The sequence below is a fragment of the Vidua chalybeata genome, chromosome 8 (assembly GCF_026979565.1).
Source record: "Vidua chalybeata isolate OUT-0048 chromosome 8, bVidCha1 merged haplotype, whole genome shotgun sequence".
Classification (NCBI taxonomy): domain Eukaryota; kingdom Metazoa; phylum Chordata; class Aves; order Passeriformes; family Viduidae; genus Vidua; species Vidua chalybeata.
Window position 1 is genome coordinate 34,425,342 of NC_071537.1, and position 19,686 is coordinate 34,445,027.

General features: G+C 37.8%; 2 protein-coding genes across 6 annotated transcripts in view; one reads left to right on the forward strand and one right to left on the reverse strand.

Moving 5' to 3' along the window:
• The window catches only part of TET1 (tet methylcytosine dioxygenase 1), a 96,882-nt gene that overhangs the window by 76,567 nt on the left and 629 nt on the right, over positions 1–19,686 (reverse strand). For 2 of the 4 annotated variants that reach the window (XR_008432077.1, XM_053949324.1), the window contains exons 2-3: positions 5,580–5,715; positions 4,453–4,547 (exon numbers count right to left, since the gene is read on the reverse strand). The gene's annotated coding sequence lies outside the window, so the exon portion shown is untranslated. Of the gene's footprint in view, positions 1–4,452; positions 4,548–5,579; positions 5,716–13,324; positions 13,406–19,686 lie in introns of those variants that run through there. The other 2 variants (XM_053949326.1, XM_053949325.1) reach the window with 2 other exon arrangements.
• SLC25A16 (solute carrier family 25 member 16) lies at positions 2,439–18,976 on the forward strand. 2 transcript variants are annotated; one of them, XM_053949329.1, is made up of 9 exons: positions 2,439–2,550; positions 3,361–3,453; positions 5,536–5,669; positions 7,384–7,447; positions 13,299–13,420; positions 13,919–13,985; positions 14,722–14,884; positions 15,782–15,850; positions 17,412–18,976. In XM_053949329.1, exons 1-9 carry the CDS (start codon positions 2,457–2,459, stop codon positions 17,566–17,568), a joined length of 963 nt encoding a protein of 320 aa, XP_053805304.1. In that variant the 5' UTR covers positions 2,439–2,456; the 3' UTR covers positions 17,569–18,976. The 2 variants fall into 2 exon arrangements, with proteins under 2 accessions (XP_053805304.1, XP_053805305.1); XM_053949330.1 differs by lacking the exons at positions 2,439–2,550; positions 3,361–3,453; positions 5,536–5,669 and adding an exon at positions 6,938–6,970.

Here is a 19,686-nt window from a genome sequence, read left to right on the forward strand (position 1 = left end):
CAGAAGCAAGCCTAAAGACTTAAAAAGCTTACAGAGGTATGACACCTGATGGTAATTTGTACAGCTATCCCAAAATAGGGCTTTAGTGTACACCAGCATTTTAAGAGCACTGAAAATAATATTTTCAGCAACCACTACTACGAGGAGAGCTTACCTAATTAGAACTTTGACAGTGTCTTTTAATTGATATATATTTAGAATGTGTTTGGAAAACCAAGCATCTTTGGCAACAGAAAAATTTGGAACAAACTACAATTGTTAAAACAACCTACCTGCTTGATTTTTTTTTTCTTCAAATTTGTAGTTCTGGTCCTGGGTGTTTTAATTTTAATGTCTTCCCCTGCTGATTGTTGATTTCCTGGGGGATGATGCCATATAAGTGTAAGCCAAATGACATTAACATTTCTGATGACTTTTAAGAATGCAGCATAAAAGACATGCTACTAGAGAAATTCTGTAAAAGGTGTAAACATTTTGAGGTAAAATGATGAAGAGATAACTGGGAGAATGTTAAGATTTAAAGGTGCAAATGAACTACTATAGGCTCTAATAAAGAAAACAGACCTTGAAAGCACTTTATACCAGTAAGTATTTTTAAAAAAACCAACAAAGCTAGGTACATAAAGCTAATTGCTGAATTCCTTTCTGTGTTAATATATCTATGTAAGATGTTCTTTTTAGTTTTGCAATGCAAATTTTTACTGCTTCCCTAAACAGCATGCACACATGGGGCACCCTTCCCTAAATTATGAGGGTTACCAAAGTATCTTCTTGAAATATCCTGCCTGTAGCTAAGAGAAGTGACAGCCCAGCTATGTGATTATTGATTTTTCTAGTCTCTGGTGAAACTCTAGAAACTTGATGACTTTCAGCTGTTAGTGCAGTTGCAAGGCTTTTCTGTGTGAAATCAGTAAATTAGGCTCCTACAGCTGGAGCTGTTAACACAGCATGGCTGCTGTGGTGGGAGGAGGCTTTTCCTGAGCAGAAACCCAAAAGAATACAAACTGGGTAGAGAAAATGGCATAAAGAGTGACTAAAAAAACCTGTTTCAGTAACTCACAGAACAGTTGCCTTTCTATTAGTGACTTACAAAGGGTGACTTCAACAACAACAACAACAAAAATTTTGCAGGTATATTACAAAAGATAAAAAGGCTTGGGGGTTTTCTGCTGTAAAGGACTTATTTAATGTTTTGTAGAAGAAATCTATTCTTTTTTTAGTTGTGGGAAAGAATGAATATTATAACAGCCATTTCTCACATATATAAATGATACAATAATCAAACAAAGCAAAATGAAGTTGTTTCTGATTCTGACACATGCTTAATTTTAAAGAATATAATCTATTAAAGAAAAAATTAGTAATTTTTCTTGAAGGCAATCTTACACAAGCAGGAAGCAAAAATATTCTGGCAATTTTTTTTGGAAAGTGATGCCTTTTACTCGTGCAAGCATACAGATCTGTTTGACTGGTTTCTTTGTGTTAGAAGACTAACTTTTTAAGAAGGTATATTGGTATGTGAAATACTTGAAATCTAGGTCAAGACATATGGGGCAAAAAGTATATAAGGAATAGGTGAGTAACTGCAGAAAAATAATAGAAAAGCTTGACAGCATGAGCTTTCTCACTAGCTGTCACCAGGCATCAGGTGTACTTTCTCTCCTTGCTCCGTGCACCAGCATCCAGAGGGTACACTTGTGAGTTTTTTCTTCAGGAGCTGAAGACAAAAGATCAAATACCTCTTGGTATTTATTATTATAAAGGAACGCCTTAGACACTGTAATCAACAGAGACATTGCAGAAAATCTAAAAAACTGTCCAAAATGTTGACAACTGTGAAATCATAATGTTTGACCTGATTCTAAAACCGATAATTTTTCTTTCTTTCAATGTTTCCCCTTCTGATGCACTTTGAAACTTGCATATAAATAACCATACTGATTTTTTTTTTCTGGGTATGAAACCATAATTGTAGACAAAAGAAATATTCATGTTCTAGCCCGAAGTTTAAGTAGCTATTTAAATGGCTAAAAAGAAATCGATGCATTTTACAGTCTAATTAGAGCTCGTTAGGTTTTGGTTATGTGCACCCGTAGGTCTAAAGATACGTCTTTGTTGGCGAAATGCGCGGATGACTGTTCTTAAGGAGCAGCGAGCGATCCCCGGGGGCACTAACAAACGGGCTCTGCACCGTGCCCGCAGCAGGCAAAGGTGCGAAGCGGCCCCCGCAGCGGCTCGGCGGGGCTGAGCCCGCCTTTCCCGCGGCTCAGCTGCGGAGGGGCGGCCCGGCTGACGCGATCCGCAGGCGCCGCGGCGTGGCCCGGCCGCGGCTCGGCGGGGCCGCCCCGAGCTCCGCCCCTGCGGCGCGGCGGGGCCCCGGCGCTGCCCCGAGCGCCGCCGCTCGCCGCCTGAGGGAGCCGCCGCCGGGCCTGCCCGGCCCTGCCCTGCCGTGCCCCATGGCTTCCCCGGCGGCGGCGGGGCCCGGCGCCGCGCTGCCCCCGGCCGCGGCGCGCCGAGACTTCTACTGGCTGCGCTCCTTCATCGCCGGAGGTGGGTGCCCCGGGCGGGGCGGGCGGCGCAGGCGGACCTCGGTGTCGCTGTCCCCGGTGAAACTGCCGCCGGGTCTCGTCGCCTGGGGAAGCAGGGAGCTGGCTTTTCCTTTTTCCCCTCGTGGACTGACGCGGGTGGCGCGGTGCACGCCAGTGACTCGCACGTGTGTCAGAACCAGCGAGGAGCCCTGGTCAGCCGCCACTTAAATGATCCCGGAGCCCAAACCCTCGTTAGGGTACTCGGGGAGGGTGGATTATCCCTATCCTCAGACTGTTGAGAAGTTGAAGATGGTGTGAAGGGGCGAGACAGCATGGCAAACACAACATTAGTCACCTTTTATAGAAAAAGCCTATTCTTTCTCTAAGGTGGTGTTTCAGGTGACTGATTTGCTGGGGGTAGGAGAAGGTTGTGTTTATTTACAGTTTTTACATCATGCCACACTCTCTGTTGGATCTCACTCTCTGAAGTGGCACGGGGTAACACGGCAGACATGTAGCACACCTCCTTGGGAAGATCAGCAAGGGCCGTTTCCCAGTAAAGGGAAGGAGGAGAAAGGATGGAAAACTCTTGAGTAACTTTCAGGAAAGTTCCTTCTGCAATGACCTTAGCAGCTGAGACTGACAGTGGCCAGGAAAAGTAGATTAAACGTTTCGCTAAGTCTTCAAGGGCTTTGTAGCATCTGATAGAAGCTGTTTACTTGTCATTGGGGCTTTTTCCAGTTCCTGTTCCTGACTGAGTTAGCTACTTATTTAACTGCTGATCTAAAGAACTTTTTTCATCCAGTCACTTTTCTGTTTCTCTCTTGGAAAGGTGTTGCAGGATGTTGTGCCAAAACAACTACTGCACCACTGGATCGAGTAAAGATTTTGCTGCAAGCTCATAACCACCATTACAAACATCTAGGTAAGATGGTGTCTAATTTTTGGTTTTAAATGCAGTGTGTGTGGTTTGGGTATATTAATTTACTCAGCGATGAAGCTGATAAAAAAGGTGCTCATCAGACAGAAGGTTGTATCTGTCTGGTCAGGCTGTGTGCCATGTTTTGTTACTGTTTGAGAAGAAGAACAAAGCCCTGTGTAAGTTGTGGTATCAATCGACTGAGATGTCAGAATAATCCCCAATAAGGCATGTAAGAGCTAGGCTTGATCTTCTGCTTACAGAAGCCAGCAGGAGATTGGTAATCATAGCTTCAAAACTTGGATGATTTCAGTGACAACTGTGCTGCAGTGGTTCCCAGGGGCCGTGGGGATCCCTGCAGTTCAGACAGAGGCATGGCTGGTGAGAATTGGAGAGAGCAGAGGATTTGTGCCTGCTGTAAGGTGCAGGTAATCTGTATTCAGCATCTGTGTTGCATCATGGTGAAAGCAAATTCACGTGTCCAGGACTGTTCTCTGCGGGCTGTAACAGTGCCCTCTTGTGCAGAGCATTTGAGCCATTTATGTCAGATGTTACTGAAATATGTCATAACTTTTGCTCCAAAATTTAAGTGTTGCAATTGTCAGGGAAAAAAAAATATTTTGGATTGGCTAATTTTGCATGTAACTGAACTTGTTTTTGACTTAGACACTAAAGATAATGTTTTTTAAAAGTTGGAAAAATCAATCATTGCTAAATCATAAAATTCAGTGGATATATATATTCACAGTGGCAAAAAGGGAAACACAAGCAATGTGTTTTAGTAACACAGACACAAGTATAGAGTCAAGTCTAAGAATTGAAGGGTGAAATAATTGGTTTGACTGGGATTTTAAATCTTCAATTTGCTTTGTACTGTGCCATAGTTGGCAAGTAAAATCTTATGTTATTCCCTATTTTGGAAGTCAGATATGATGCTGATTATTTGAACTGTGTCTGACTTGAATGCATGTCCATGTTACATGTAGGCAAAAAAGGATGAGGTACCTGTAAGTGCAGAGACACGATGGTTCAGTTCATCAGAGTCCTCCCTGTGTGTTTTTCTACCTTTGCACTGTGGAGCTTGTGGATCTCGCTGTGTTCTAGGAAATAGAAACAGTAACTCATCATTGCAGCATAGAGAGAAATTCTGGTCTTGGCATAAGTAAGTTCAGAGGCATGTAATAAGCATGACATCTTAAAAGTAAATTTGCTACTAAATATGTAATAATATCTTAATATACAATGATATAGTAACAAAGTGCACTAATCTATTCATATTCTTAGAATCTCAGAAACTAATAGATACTTTTGTTAAAACTTCAAATGAAAGTTTGTCAGCCACTCTTTTCTTCCTGCCTGAAAGCAAGATATCTTTTTCATTTTCCATTCTTATTTAGTAGTTGCATATGAATTAAAACTGTTTGACTATCACAGTTAATTATTTTATAGAATCAAACTAAAAAGTGAATTTGATAGCAACTGTGCATAGCTAACGCTTATAGTAAAACTATGGGTTGTGCCAAAACTTTGTGTGATCTTGCATTATTTGCCGCTGATTAAAAGGAAGTAGGATTGCTTCGTGTTGCAACAACTCTGAGACAAAGAGTGTGAGATGTTAAGTTGTAAGTAATGAGAGTCTTCAACAAGTCTGATTTCCTCAGTGATGGCATTTAATCTGTAATTTAGCACGTAGCAATATAATTTTGCCATGGTTTTAGAATTTAAAGCATTATTTATTTATTTGTTTAGAATTGACTGAATTGTAAGTCAGCCAGTTCCCTCCCCTGTGTTGCTGGCCTTAGGCTGCTGTGGATGGGTAGTGGCATCTGCAGGAGCATTGCTCACAGTCCAGGCAAGTACTGGGGCCTGAGTGCAGAGGTTCACTGAGTCTGGGAGATAGCAAACTGATAAGTAACCTTAAGGCTCTCCCCTCCAGCAATATTTGGGCAGTGAAAGTGGATTTTCCACACTTATATGAGCAACATGATGCAGCCTTAGCTTTATATGCTTACTTTCTTTACAGTAGCATTTCCTTGATTTTTTTTTTTCCTTCCCCAGTGTTAAATACCCTTTTTTGTATTGCTGCAGGAGTATTTTCTACGTTGTGTGCTGTCCCCAAAAAGGAAGGTTACCTTGGGCTGTATAAAGGAAATGGGGCGATGATGATTAGAATCTTTCCGTACGGCGCTATTCAGTTTATGGCATTTGACCAATATAAAAAGGTAGCTGAATTTATTGTTTTCCTTTTCCTTTTGTTTTTTTTCCTGCCTGCAATGAACACAGACTGGTTGAGTGAGTGAAACTAACACTGAAACTTCTGTGTCTTATTAACTAGCTGCATATCTTTTCTAAGGTGGCTTAATTTTATCAGAATTTACTCATTAAAAAATACCAGGGCAACAGGGAAGCTTTTGCAATATTGCTTAAGGAAAAAGAAAATCACACTGATTTCTAAATGCTTGTATTGTTGAGAATAATACCCTTTCTTTTAATGAAAACACAAAGTAATTTTAAGTCTACTGCTATTTCTATTGCTATGAGGTAGCCCTTTGTGAATAATATAGGAAAAAAATGTAGAATGAAACAAGTTTATTGTATTTATGTTGGGATTCCTAGTACTTCATGGATAAAACGACTTAAACTTGAAAATTTGTCTGCATATGACTGTTACATTTGACCTGACAAATTATCATATCAAGCTGTAGATAAAAATAACCTTGAAGATAAAAATGCTCATTTCAGGGTTCTACAGCATTTGTCGATTCTTTTCTGTTTTCCTGCATTTGCCCTTTCATAATAAATCTTTGCAACAGCTCATGAAGGTCAGTTATTAGCATGAAGGTATTTTTAAACATTGCTGTTTGTGGCAAAAAATACCATTTGGCTATTAGTGAGGAGAAATTTCATGTTTGAAAGATCAGATTTAGTACCCAGCCAAGTAAATGGTATAATATTTACTGAGGACAATGGGATTGAAATTGTGATTCCCTTCCCTAAGAGTAAATTTCAGAAGACTGATACAAAGAAGTTACTGTAATGGGTTTTGTAGGTTCTTTTCTTTGTGCTGCAATCATGAATGCTGTTGATCTGTGTGTGTTTTATGTCGTGTGGAATAAAAGACAGCATGCCCTCATGCTGTCTTTTGAATTATAATTCATTATAATTCATTATAATTGAAATGATTTATGACTCTGCAATTTCAAGAACCCAGTTAGCATCATAGCGCTTTCTTTACCTATTAATTGACCAGAAACCTTCACAGTATTTTGCATAGATATGTAAAAGAAAAAGAAAATCTTAAAGGAGGAAGATACTAAATGATCTTTATAGCACAAAGTGCAAGTCTCAGTTATTTGATAAAAAGCCTGGAAAGTAATTTCTAACTTCCTTCCAGGTCGTAATTAACTTTATCTGAAATGTTGTCCTTTTTCTCTTCCTTTTTATTTCTCCTTTTTTTTTTTCTTTTCTTTTTTTCTTTTAATCCAGTAAAAATCTTTATGGGAGTATTTCACATGATGTGCATGTAAGAAAAATTGACTTTTCTTACTTTTCAACTTTGTTCAGTGTCTTTTGCTCTCTATATACTCAGTTTGCCTTGTTTAACTCACATTAACGATAACTAAATTAACAATTAATCTAGTTTCTGAAGTGCACAGTACAAATACTTTCAAATTATTGTTTTGCTTTGTTAGTAGAATTTTAGTACTTTCATGTTTTTAATAAGAAACTGGAAACAGCAGCAGTGGAAACAGTGTTTAACATTGGAAACAGTGTTTAAAAAATCTAACAGTAATTAAATGTTCTGGCTTGAATTTGTAGCATTGTAAACTTGGTGGAAACTGCTGCAGAGTTTGCACTAATGTGCTAGTAAACTTTGTGCTGTGTTTCCCTGTCTTTTCTAATATCTGACTACTATAAATGTTCCATATTATATAGGTGATAAAGAAGCAGCTTGGGATTTCTGGGCATGTGCATCGATTAATGGCTGGATCCATGGCAGGTATAGTTTTGTACTTGGATTTCAGACATGCCTTTTGCTGAGAAGTTAATATTCCTTCAGAGGATGAGTTGATGACGTGGTGTTGGGTCAAACTCCTGCAAATTTGTTTTAAGCAAATATGCTAGTAAGTGGTTAATTTAATGTGGTTGCTTAATTGAAATCTGTCTAAGAGGATTCTTTTAAAAATATTCATGCAAGTGGTGAATTCTGTGCTATGTTGTGAAGCACAGTTTTTTAATAGTCTTTTATTATGGCATTTTAAAAGTGTAAAAACCAGTGTGATCAATATGAAATATAAAGTTGCAGGTTCTGGTAGAATTAGCTCATCAGCCCCTCTGCCACTGCTGCTAGGTTGAATATAAGTCTGCAGAAATAGAGAGAACTGTGGCTTCTTAAATGAGTCGTTTCTTTGGATTTGTCAGAAATGTCTACTTTTCTATGTCCAGTGCAGGTTTGTCATAAATGCTCTTTAGATCATATTTGTGAATGTTAAAATCTCTCATTTGTTAATTAGTGCAATAGCAGCAGAAAATCCTATCAGTCAAGCGCCAGTGTATAGTATGATAATATATTTGTTTTCCTCTTACTAGTCATTGAGTCAAAAGTAGCTAAGAAAAAAACAGGGGGAAGGTAAGTAATAGTGGTGTCAGTTTTAATTGAAGTGATTCTTCATGTGCTTTTCCTTGGTAAAAATAGGCTTAGTACTGTCTAGTGACAGTCCTTAAATAGTTACAGGTATTCATATTTAGCTTCTTTTGGAAAAAAAAATACTGTGATTTTTTTTTTTTTAATGCTACCTTCAGTTAAACTAGGAAGATCTCATTAAATCATCCAGGCTTTGTGTGGTGTCAGAGGAAAGAAAATGAAATTAAACAATGAGAATAGTCCTAAAAACTAACAAAGCCTGTTTGCTAAGATATGTTTCAGAACTTGGCTGGCTTTCTATCTGAAAAATAATAATAAAAAAAACCCCAGATCTATAGATGTTATTTCTTTTCTTCCTATTTTTTCCTTTCCCCTGGCTTTAACTGTTCTAAGGACCATTTTGCAATTCACTTCCCCCCCCCCCAAAAAAAAAAATTATTATTGTTATTAGCTTTTCCAGGACCTTTGTCAGAGACTGGGAACCTGACTGGGAGGCACTGTGAAAACACTGTGTAATCAGCTTAGTCTGTCAGTGTTGGATGGGGTGGAATTCTTCCCATAAATAAATTAATAGCATCTGGCATTGTTGTAAGCACCTTACTGGTTAAATCTGGTTTGTGTGGTTAGAATAACAGAAATAATATACAGAACTATCTGGCAAGCACAATCTGCTTTGTGTGGTGTGTTTAAGTATAATATACTCAATAGTTTCATTTTTAGAACCCCAAAAGTGAGGAACTGAGCTTGACTTAGGGGTCAGATGAACACAGCAGTCAAATATTATTAGTGTCTCACTATTTGTTTACTAGGTGGCATTAACTGCTTCTTGGGATATTCTTTAGATAATAAGAGGCAGAGGGTTTATCTTAAGTATATCAAGGAGATAGAGGGGAGGAAGGAGGCACTAAGAAGAGCAAACTAAGAGTTTGAAATCTGGTACAGAAGTTTTCTAGGTTTGCAAATAAAAAAGACAAGACTTGAAAGCAGTTGGTAATATTTCTTGCTTTCCCTCCTGTGCTGTTTCTTCCATGCTTTAACACTAAAGGAGGTGATGTGCTGCACAAACCCCAGTGTTGGTGCAGAGGGGCCTTCACAGTTTCATGAGATGCAGTATTAAATTGAGACTAGATAACCTGTATTTCTTTGAACTTTTTGTCCCTTCTGCACCATCTAGCCAGGCAGCTGTCTGCTTTCAGTCCTCTGTACCAACTGTACTTAAACCTTGTTTATGTCAGTGTTTCCAACATGACTAGTGGTCAACACACCTGAATCAGCTCAAAGTGGTGGGAAACATTTATGTGTCTTCTGTAAGTGATAAACAGGATCAAAAGCATATCCACAGGGGAAAACAAGGCAGTGAGGATGGGGGTAGTGGAGGGGGAGAAAAGAAAAGCCTATTGTAATGCATATATTTAAGGAGACCCAGTTAAAGTTACTGTGGAAACTCTAACTCTGAATTTCCTGAGTCTTGTGTGATTCAAATTTCAGCTGTAACACTTCATTAACAGATAAGTAGTGTATAGCTTCTTTTAAGGAAAGACAGAGCTGGGCAGAAGAGAAATCATAGAGGTTGGTGTGGTTTAGGAAAGAAATTTATCAAATGACAACAAAAATGAACAAGTAACATTCAATAAAACATCACAGGATGATTTTACATTTTTTTAAGTTTTCTAATAGAAAAATCCAAATCAAAACACAGAAATGTGTATTTTCTCTTCTGCACTTGATTAACTTCAAAATGACAAAGCCAAAAAAGACTAGATGTTATCTAGAATAAACTCAAGTCCCATTAAACTAATACAGAAAGTATGCTTTTGTTTTTAGCTTTTTACTTTTACTAAAAGTGATTGAAAATAGTACTGACCTAGCACTATCTAGGAGGATATGACTGTCTCCATTTTAAATAGTTTGTAATTAACAGTTACCTACTTCAGTCAGCATTTAAAAAAAAATCTGGTCTGCTTCTTCAGATGTGCTATAGAGGGAAACAGAATCACATATTGGACATAAAAAATAATTAGGACTAATAAATTAGGCATTCTTTAACCTGACAAATATTTTTGGTCATCAGCAATTGCTCTGTTTGTAGTTTTTGAAGCTTTAATTTGTTCAGAAGCTGCTACTTGGATAATTTAATCTTTATATTAGCTAAGGAGAAAATCTGCAGTTCAAGGCTATGTCTTGTGCTTATCAGTTTTTGAGCTTTATTCCTCTGAATCTCCTGGCAGTGCTTAATTTGATCTCTGGAGCTACTGATACAGTACAAAGAGCATGATAGAGAGATCATAAAACTTGCATACCAGCTGTGTTTGCAATGTAAATGTATTTCACTTGTTTTTTCTTGTTCCACATAGTTTTTTATTTCCAAAGAAAGAAAATTACTAAGAACAGAGGGATAGTAGGGAAACTGGGAGACAGATGAATCCCTGTGGAGCTAATCTCATTGTTAACTCCCAAAGCCTGGGAAGAAAATCAAGGACAGTCTAATGTGCTTCAGTGTCTTTAGTCTGTGTAATCCAGTATCTTGTCCCCAAGAGTGGTCAAAGGTGCTGAGGACAATATGGGAAGTGAAGTCTTTCCCTGACTTCTGAGTCAGCATTGGCAGTGAAAAAGTCTGCTGGATTTGAGGAAGTGGCTCTTTGAAGGGTGTAGCTACATTCCCCTATTATGATTATTTCAGATCAGACAGTGGCAAGTGCTGTATGTATCTCTGAACTGTTGATACACTTTTGAATCTGTCCTATTTAACCTACCCCTGCAGAGATTTTTGGCTTAGCTGTCATTTATGGGGATATACTTTGCTTTTTCGAGCCTGGGACTGAGCCTTAAGATGCTGTGGTCTGACTTCTCATAATGACTTCTCTCAGAGGTGAGATGAGTAATCTTTTAGACTTCATCACAATGATTTTGTGTCCCACAGCTGGCTGCCATTCCTCTTGGATAGTGTCTCTCTTGAGCCTCAAGAGAAATCTTGGTCCCTTGTGTGTACATTTTCCTTAGATGAACAGTAAAGCAGTAACATGCCTCTCCTAGTTGCTACAAGACAGCATATATTGTGGCTGATGTCCCAAATCCCCTTTTTACTTCTTTCATTTTTTTTCAAAAATTCATGGCTAGAAGATTTTAAGAAAAAAATACTACAAGTTTCTATTTAAATCCTTACTACATACCATTTCTTTCAGTTTCATCTGTAGCTTTTTTTTTTTTTTTGACTGTACTACTTTCAGAGTGTGCTCAGTAGATAGTGCATTCACCAAGCTCTTGGTTGGTCGGTTGCTAGCCTTTGTTCAGAGGAAGTGCCTGGGTAGATATTAGTGCATGATTGGAAAGAGAAGAGGGCATAAAGTCTGCTTTCTGAAGAGGGATGGCACTCTTAAGCTCTGTAAAGGTGCTTCCACCCCCCTCCCCTCAATTTTTTTTAAACTGCTTTAATTGGTCTATTTGATGATATTTCTGGACATCTCAGGAAATCTATTAGGGAAAGGCTCTAGACTGAGGGATTGCATTTTATGTAAGACAGTGGAAACAGTCTTGAAGTTGCTTTAGTGTTTTGCAGCTTCCAACTGTTGAATCCTGTGGGTGAGACAACTTCAGAGATAAACTGCAGATGTCTCCCTTTTGTTCAGAGGACTTTTCCAAAATCTCCAAAAGAGGTGTTTTTGTCTTTGAAAATTAATTACTGGTGGGATAATCCAGAATCCCACAAACTTGGTTCCCAACTGAGAGTTTTGTGTCAGTGTCAGATTTTTGGATAGCTCACTTGCAATGTTTTTTTATCTCACTATCTAATCCTGGTACATATTTAGATCAGGTACATCCTGGTATATTTAGATCATTCAGCTTATCAGAGCAGTGGTTTTTTTGGGTTTTTCTTAAATCCAGGCATAAAAGTTACAAAGAGCTTGTCTGCAGGAGTTGTGTTGCTTTTGGATTTTGTTGTTGGTTTGTTTGCTTTTTTAATTCCCCCTGTTATGGATTTGTCTTGGCCTTGTGGAAAGGAGGGGAGATGATACCTATAAAAAGTTCATTAAGAAACTATTAAAACTTAAAAGGAAGTGACAATTTCCTGACAAAAACAAATGACAATTTTCTTTCCACAAAAAGCGTACTTATCTTCTGTAGGACCAACTTTAAAAAGCTACATTTCCCTAAATCAAAGCAGTTTCTAGAAAACAGTGCCAATTACAAAGATTTTTACTGTCTTCTTTGCCTTTCCCCAGATTTTTTTTTTTTTTTTTTTTTTTTTTTTTGAGTTTTGGTTTTTTGGTCGGTTTTTTTTGGTGACTGTGGTATACCATCAGAAAATGACCACTGTTGTTAGTCAACAGTTTTAACTATTCCTTCCAAAGAATCTGTCAGCCATTGACTGGTTTACCTCAATACCTAGCAGCTGGAAAGAATTTGTTACTCAGGCAAGTGTTAGAATTGTTGTTTTCTGTACTGGAGTTGTACTCCCAAAATTGCAAGTTGGTCAGCATTTAAGGTGTTTTGAAGCAGCTGCTAACAAGATGAGTTCTAAGATTTGATTTCTTTCCCTTTTATTTTGCCTCTTAAGTCCAGAAAGCTTTTCTGCTCAGTTTTAAAATAGAAGTGCTGATGTAACATGAACTATTAAAATGCAGTAATGCAACACAGTTAAGTACTTCTTATCAGTATGAGCCTGGCTCTGTTTTAGATGTAATCGGAATATATTTAGTGTGTTGTTAGAATATGTTTAATATTTTCAGATACAGTAGATAGATTCATGTATCTATACCCAGCAATGACAGCAAATTCTGACAGAACCTTTTTGGAATAAAACATGTAAATTCGGTGGTTTGAATTTTTTTTAATATGGTAGGTTTAGGTTTAATGGTTGCAATCCAGTAAAGCTGATGTACTTGACTAGCCTGATTCTTAGGAGCTATGAATTTCAATAAGATTGCTCAGGTGAATATAGCCAGGCCTATAAATCTTGGAAAATCTGGGCCTAGGTGTGCTGCTTCAGTGAACATCAAGTACAAACATAAATCCTTTGTGTGTTGCTGGAGTTAGTGTTCCTCTTTACTGATTATAAGTGACTTTAAGTGTTTCTTTAACAAAATAGTTTGTATATGCTATTGTATTCACTGCCAGGAAAGGAAATTCTACTTTTCAAAATAATCCTAGAATCAGATAAGGTGTAGGTGAGTTTTGTTTGCTTGTTTTGTTTTTGTTTTTAATAAAGGTATTACAGCAGTGATTTGTACTTACCCTCTTGATATGGTTAGAGTTCGCCTGGCGTTCCAAGTAAAAGGGGAACACAAGTACATGGGAATTATCCATGCATTCAAGATGATTTACACAAAGGTATTTTTTCTTTTAATCTTCAGTTCTGTCAAAGCAAAGCATGCTCTTACATAATGTTGCACTGCGTTGAACATAATGGCTTAGTGCAAAGTAACATGACTTCATTGCGTGCACTTTGAATTTTTTAATGTAAAAAGTTATTTGGATGCTGCTGAGCTGTAGCTAAGGCTCGTGTACGTGGGAGGTCAGAAACAGCAGAGAAGCTGCTTTTCAAGAAAAGTAGTGATGTTACCAAAAAGATTTGGGGAGGAGGGCTATGTATAGATGTTTTCAGTTATAATGGGTGTAGATTTTTCTCTTTTGTTTTCACTTCCTTATTTCCTTTGGAGCCAGGCAGTTGTCCCTTCAATTCTTCAGGCAGAGGAAGCAGAGCATGACATGAGCTCCTTGGTGGTAGATGGTGCTAGTCAGATGGCTGCCATGGGAGTCCGTATGAACAGTGGGTAACTCAAGACTTGTATTTCTTGCTACAAACGCTGCTGTGTTTTTCTTTCAAAGGAAGGTGGTTTTAGTGGATTCTACAGAGGGCTGATGCCAACTGTGGTGGGAATGGCACCATATGCAGGTAAGTTAAAACCAGAACGTGCCAGTCCTTCAGCAGTTCTGTGCACTACTAAATTGGTTTAATATATTTGCACACCTAGTTAATTAGCTTCTGTCCAAATTACTTTCAATGATGCTCCTTTAAAAGTGTCTTCAATAGTCAAAGCCTAGCATTTCTGCATTTTGGAGCTGAGAGTGAGAAAGGTAAACTAGTGGTTGTCTTGGGCTTCCCAGTTTCCCCCCAAGAAAACAAGGAGGCTGTTTCTCTCCAGCAGGCAGATCCTTGGGAGCGGGCGCTCTGTAAATGCGGCCTCAGAGCCTCCGTTGGCTCCATCTCCTGGTGGTGTTCCATAAACGCTCCCGCACGTAGAGCAGCGGCGATGTGGAACAGGGGAGCAGAACAACCCGGCTCAATCAACTGCCCTCGTTTTTAAAAGCTGAGACACGTCCCTCACTTAGAAAGATCTCAGGAGCAATTCTTAGCGGCAAGGAAAGATTCTTGACAGCAATCCAGTAACTTAAAACTCACAGTCGAGCTTATTTAAAGTATTCTTGTAGCGTTATGTATAAACACAAATCCATTTGGACAGAAGTTTCTGTAGAAGTTCAAATTACTGTTTATCTGTTTTTCTGCTTAAGAAAAAGCCTCTGAAAGAACCGGAAAATAGTTTCATTTTGTAGATGTAGCTTTCTGTTTATGATGATACATCAAGAAATAGATTTTTTATGAAAGTACATAAAATTAAATTTCCTTTTAGGTTTTTCATTTTTTACCTTTGGTACCTTAAAGAGCATTGGACTTGCTCAAGCACCTAACTTGCTTGGACGGCCTTCATTAGATAACCCCGATGTCTTAGTTTTGAAAACACACGTAAACCTGCTGTGTGGTGGCATAGCTGGAGCAATAGCTCAGACGATATCGTAAGTTTGGGTATGGGGTTGGTTTCATCTCTGTAGCTGTTCATTCTAAAGAAACTTTTATCTAACACAATTTTATCTAAGTCTAATTATTAGTAAGGTTTTTAAATTAATCAAATACTGAAATGCAGGTATTTCCTATTGTTTCACTTACTTACTAAATATCTATTTAATCTTCAGGGTCTTTTAAGAGTTATGCAATGAGTCAATTAAACAAATTCAGGCAAATCTCCTAAAACCCACTGGAGTCTTTTTTAGTAACAATGTTGTTTCTTAGCTTGTTTGGAAAACTAAAAAATTTTGACCCTGAACATAATTTGCAAAATTTCACTATTACAATTTACTTTCAAATCTATATAACCTGTGAAGCCATAGGAATAAAAAAAAAAATTAAAGCCAAACAAGTCTTAGATATTGTATTTGGCATTTTTATTACTTTACTTGCTTTTTCCTTTCTCACTCTGTCCTTGTTCTATTTTATTTTGTCCATAAAATAAGTTAATTCAATGGCCTTACACAGCATGGATTTTTCACTAAATCCCTGCATTGCAAATATCACTGCCTATTAATCTTCAAACTGTTAATTTTATTTTCAATGCAGGTGTCTTCTCCCTTCAGCATTTTACAGACTGTTTTATACGCTCATCTGATCTTCATGTGTCTTCTTTACTAGTGCCAAATAGAATATATTAAGAGCTCTGGTTTGCTGGTTTTTGGTTGTATAAGGGGAGTCTCCCATTTTGGTGAGGTTTCCACTGCATTGAGAATCTAAGCTGGATTCCTGACTCAGTGAAAAGAGAGCTGGGAGGTTGCACGGACTTCTTTGTGTTCTTGTTTAAACAACATTCCAACAGCTGTCACACACCTGCCTGACCTGCTGTTTCCATGTCTTCCCTGTAGATATCCCCTGGATGTAACTCGGAGGCGAATGCAGTTAGGAGCGGTTCTCCCAGACTCTGAAAAGTGCCTGTAAGTATTTCCTTTTCATCTGTACTGAATGAGTTCTTGGATGTCTGAGCTAAGTTCAGCTCCTGATTTTAAATTTTAAAAGAAAGCAACTACCATAAGAAAACAACCACCCCCACCCCCTGAACTACTGTGCTGTTGATTTCTTCATTCTTTCAATAAAGATGTTTCCCTGCAGACAAACGCTAATATTTTCAACCTGGGATTAAAAATATACCTGAAATAATATGGCACCCTTATTAGTAATCCTGTATCTCTACTAGTAAAATAATTTTTTTGTATTTTAATGCAACTTTAATATTAGTGCTACCTTTAATATCAGCAAGATCTCTAAAAAAGAGACTGAATGTTTCTACTGAAATGTACTAGTTTTAGAGTGTATTTTAAGGGTGCAGAATCTGTTCCATAAGATGATTTTCCATAATATAATTTTATTTGAGCTTTTTTTCAGTTACAGTAATCTCTTATACCCTACACATTGTTGAGGTTCCTCCAGTAGAAGTGGAAGCACCATAATAACTTAAAAATCATAATAGTATTAACTCAGCTCTCATCTTGAGAAACTTTCTGAATTTCAAATTGTCTCAATCAATTTCAATTCTGGGACAGTTTTCTCTTGGTTAGTTTCAATCCTGTGTAATTGTGTATGCCTGAATCCAGTGCAGTTCACTGTGAACCTCCTGTGTGGAAGGTTGGATCCTACCAAGAGCAGCCTGAGTGACCTTTCACAAACAACCTCGATATTGCTTAACTTTGAAGGTTCTGTTCTGTTTTCTTTACTAGCCTTTTTTTTTTTTTCTTGGTTATTTTCCACTCTTGATGATTTTAAAATAAAAATGTGTTCATTGTTCTCAGGGTTTTACTTTTTGCATTTGTGAGGACTGCTTTTACAGACCCAAGGCTTCCCCACTTAACAATTTTGTTGTGACCATATAGAGGGCTGTGCTTTGAAGGAGAGACACAGGTCTGTCTTTAGAGGATGAGAGGATAAAGCAAGCAGGAAGTCTCGAAGCTTTGGAACATATGGAAGATGCTCTTCAAGAGCACTGTCTTCAATAGCATGGAAATACCAAGCACTTCAAGTGCTTTCTATTTCGTGTCTGCTTAGTTTCATACAAGTAGGTGAAGAAAGTTCTCTTTGCACATACAGTGCAATTTCTGCTTTTAATAAGGTAAAATATTATATACTCAGGCTGTTATTTGTAAATGGAATTTATGCTTCTCTGCTCTTTCCTGCCAGTTAGTCAAGAGAATGCGTGGAGCTGTTCTGGTGTAAAATACTGTAATATGTCTTGCAGGGCAGGTGTTTTCAGGCCGACACTAGTTTAGATGGGACTGCACCATCCTCTTTCCAATTCCCAGACCTTGGGCCCAAATTTATTGCGGAAGCCCAGGTTGTCTTTTTAGTCATATGTGGCTTTTTAGTCATATGTGGCTTTGCTGTGTGGAATGCCATGGGTTTTTCTGCATGGTTCTCTTAAAACCCAAGTAAAAAGTATCTTGTATTTAAAGAACATGATTTTGGTACTGAATGTGTGTATCCACGAATGATTTATTTTTCCAGTACCATGGTGCAGACACTGAAATACGTGTATCAACAACACGGAGTACGAAGAGGACTGTACCGTGGTCTATCCTTGAATTACATTCGCTGTGTTCCTTCCCAGGCCGTGGCTTTCACCACTTATGAACTTATGAAACAATTCTTGCACCTCAACTGATTCTTTCTTTTTGAAGACTTTTCTTAAAACTACACTATCAATCCTCAAATGATATTGATGAATAAATGACTTGAAGTTTAACAAAAAAAGCATTCTGTTACTGTGGACCTGCTGTTGTCTGACATCTTTATTTGCCAAAATGTGCTTAATTTCCTGGACTCAAAACCAGGTGACACATTAAAATAAACATTAGCTAGATCTAAACACTTTTTTTGCACTTGATCTTTTAGGCTTCATTAGATGAATTTTAGGAATGATACAGTTTTGGAGATGACACCCACATTTTATACGGGCTCCAAGCTGTTAGTTATTCAGCTTTATCACTATTCCAGGAGTTAGATGCTGCTGATTATGCTGTTTTTGAAGCTAGTATTTAGGCATCTGTTCTTCTTTAAAAATTAAATGTAATAAACGGATTTGAACATAATGCAATTATTTTAGCATTCAGATCCTTGCCAGGTCTGTAGGAGCTGAGCTTGGCAGAGCACACTTCAGCAGCCTTTTATTCTTGTTCTGTACAAGTTTTCTGTATGCAAGAACAATGCATATGTGTTCAGATAGCTGCCCAGGAAGGTATCTTCAGCCATTTCAGCTAGAACCAGCAAGATCTATTTAGCAGTATTAGGTATCTTGCAATTTGGAAACCAGTTCCTTGGTGTACATTCTATTTAAGAAATGCTGTACTACACAAATAAAAGCAGGGGGAATTTTACAAGGATGAGTGCTAGAAAAGATGTCCTTGTGGCAGGTAGGGCCTAATCTTAGAAAGCTTTTCTGTGGAGCTGCATGTTCTTGGTTTGGTTTGTTCAAGGCTGAGCATGTTATGTACTTCCCAGTACTAGCTGGTGTAAACAGGTTTTTCCCTACCTTAAACCATGGTGCCAAAGAAGACTGCATGCTGCTGCAGTGACTTGTTTAGGCATATGGACCACATGCAACCTCACGCAGAAAAGAAAATTAAGATTATTGGCCTCTGTGGGTGTGTGTATGTACTGTTCCTGAAGTCATGGTTTGCAATAGACCATTGCATGTTTGCCTCCTCCTGTAATTCCTTTTCTGGAAGGAATTATTTTATACATGATTTGCATTGGTACTCTTGATTTTACTCACTTGATTCAGGAAACTGTAAAGCATTTACTTCATGTAAGTTATTTATTTATTGTAAATATTTTAGTGTCTTCTAAGAATTGGCAATGGTTATGTTAAGTGGTGGATGGTAAGACTGATTTTCTTAATTTTGACAAATTTAACAAACTGGATTTTCAGTTATATATTCAATACCAAGTTATGTGGCTCAATTTTCCCCCCAGTTTCTTAAAAATATGTATTTCTTTGAAATTTACAGTGTAGCAATGGACAGAGAATGAAATGTATCTGGATATATTTTATTAAAATTTTTGAACTAGTATCTTTGTGTGATTTGTGTGTGTTGCAACCAGGACGAATACATGTTTCTGGAATGATCTGTTTGCCATAATAGGTAAATATGCACAACATTGTAATTCTTAATTAAGTGACAATAAATATGCTTTTTCATCTGATCTTTAGTTTCACATAAAGGAAAGCTAGCCAATATTACAGTGAACTTTTACATTTTAAGTTCTTGCAGTAGAGATAAGTCCACTCTGTTAGGAAAACTAAAGTGCCTTTCTTTTCTCTGCATTGTTTTGCTGTGTGAGCAAATAAACCAGTTCTTTTTCACGTGAATCCTGTTACGGATTATTAAGAGTTTTACGTCTTAATTCTACTACCAGGGATATATTTGAGGCGTGTCATGATAAGTTAAGCAGTTGTAGGGCAGAATAAAGCAGAACCCAGCATGGTTATGCCTGAGAGGAAGAGAACATAAAAAGTATCTCCTAAATTCTTGTGTCTGGTATTGGATGTGAAAAACATCTACTTGATGGAACTGTGCTGTATTTTCAGAATTAGTTTTTTCAAAATAAAATTTAACAGTGTATGAAAGTATTTTAATATCGATTCCTGAAATTACAGTCATACGTGGAGAATGCTGATGGATCTTAAAATTGCAAACATTTTTCACAATCCCCGATTTCAGAACGCTTGTGTCCAGCTTTCTCCCTAGAGATTCACCAGACTGATTGCATGTTAGATAAC

Coding starts and splice junctions, on each gene's coding strand:
- SLC25A16 (XM_053949329.1), top strand. CDS start 2,457: ATGGCTTCCCCGGCGGCGGCGGGGCCCGGCGCCGCGCTGCCCCCGGCC. Junction 2,551..3,360: donor GCGCTCCTTCATCGCCGGAG/GTGGGTGCCCCG, acceptor TCTCTTGGAAAG/GTGTTGCAGGATGTTGTGCC. Junction 5,670..7,383: donor CATTTGACCAATATAAAAAG/GTAGCTGAATTT, acceptor CATATTATATAG/GTGATAAAGAAGCAGCTTGG.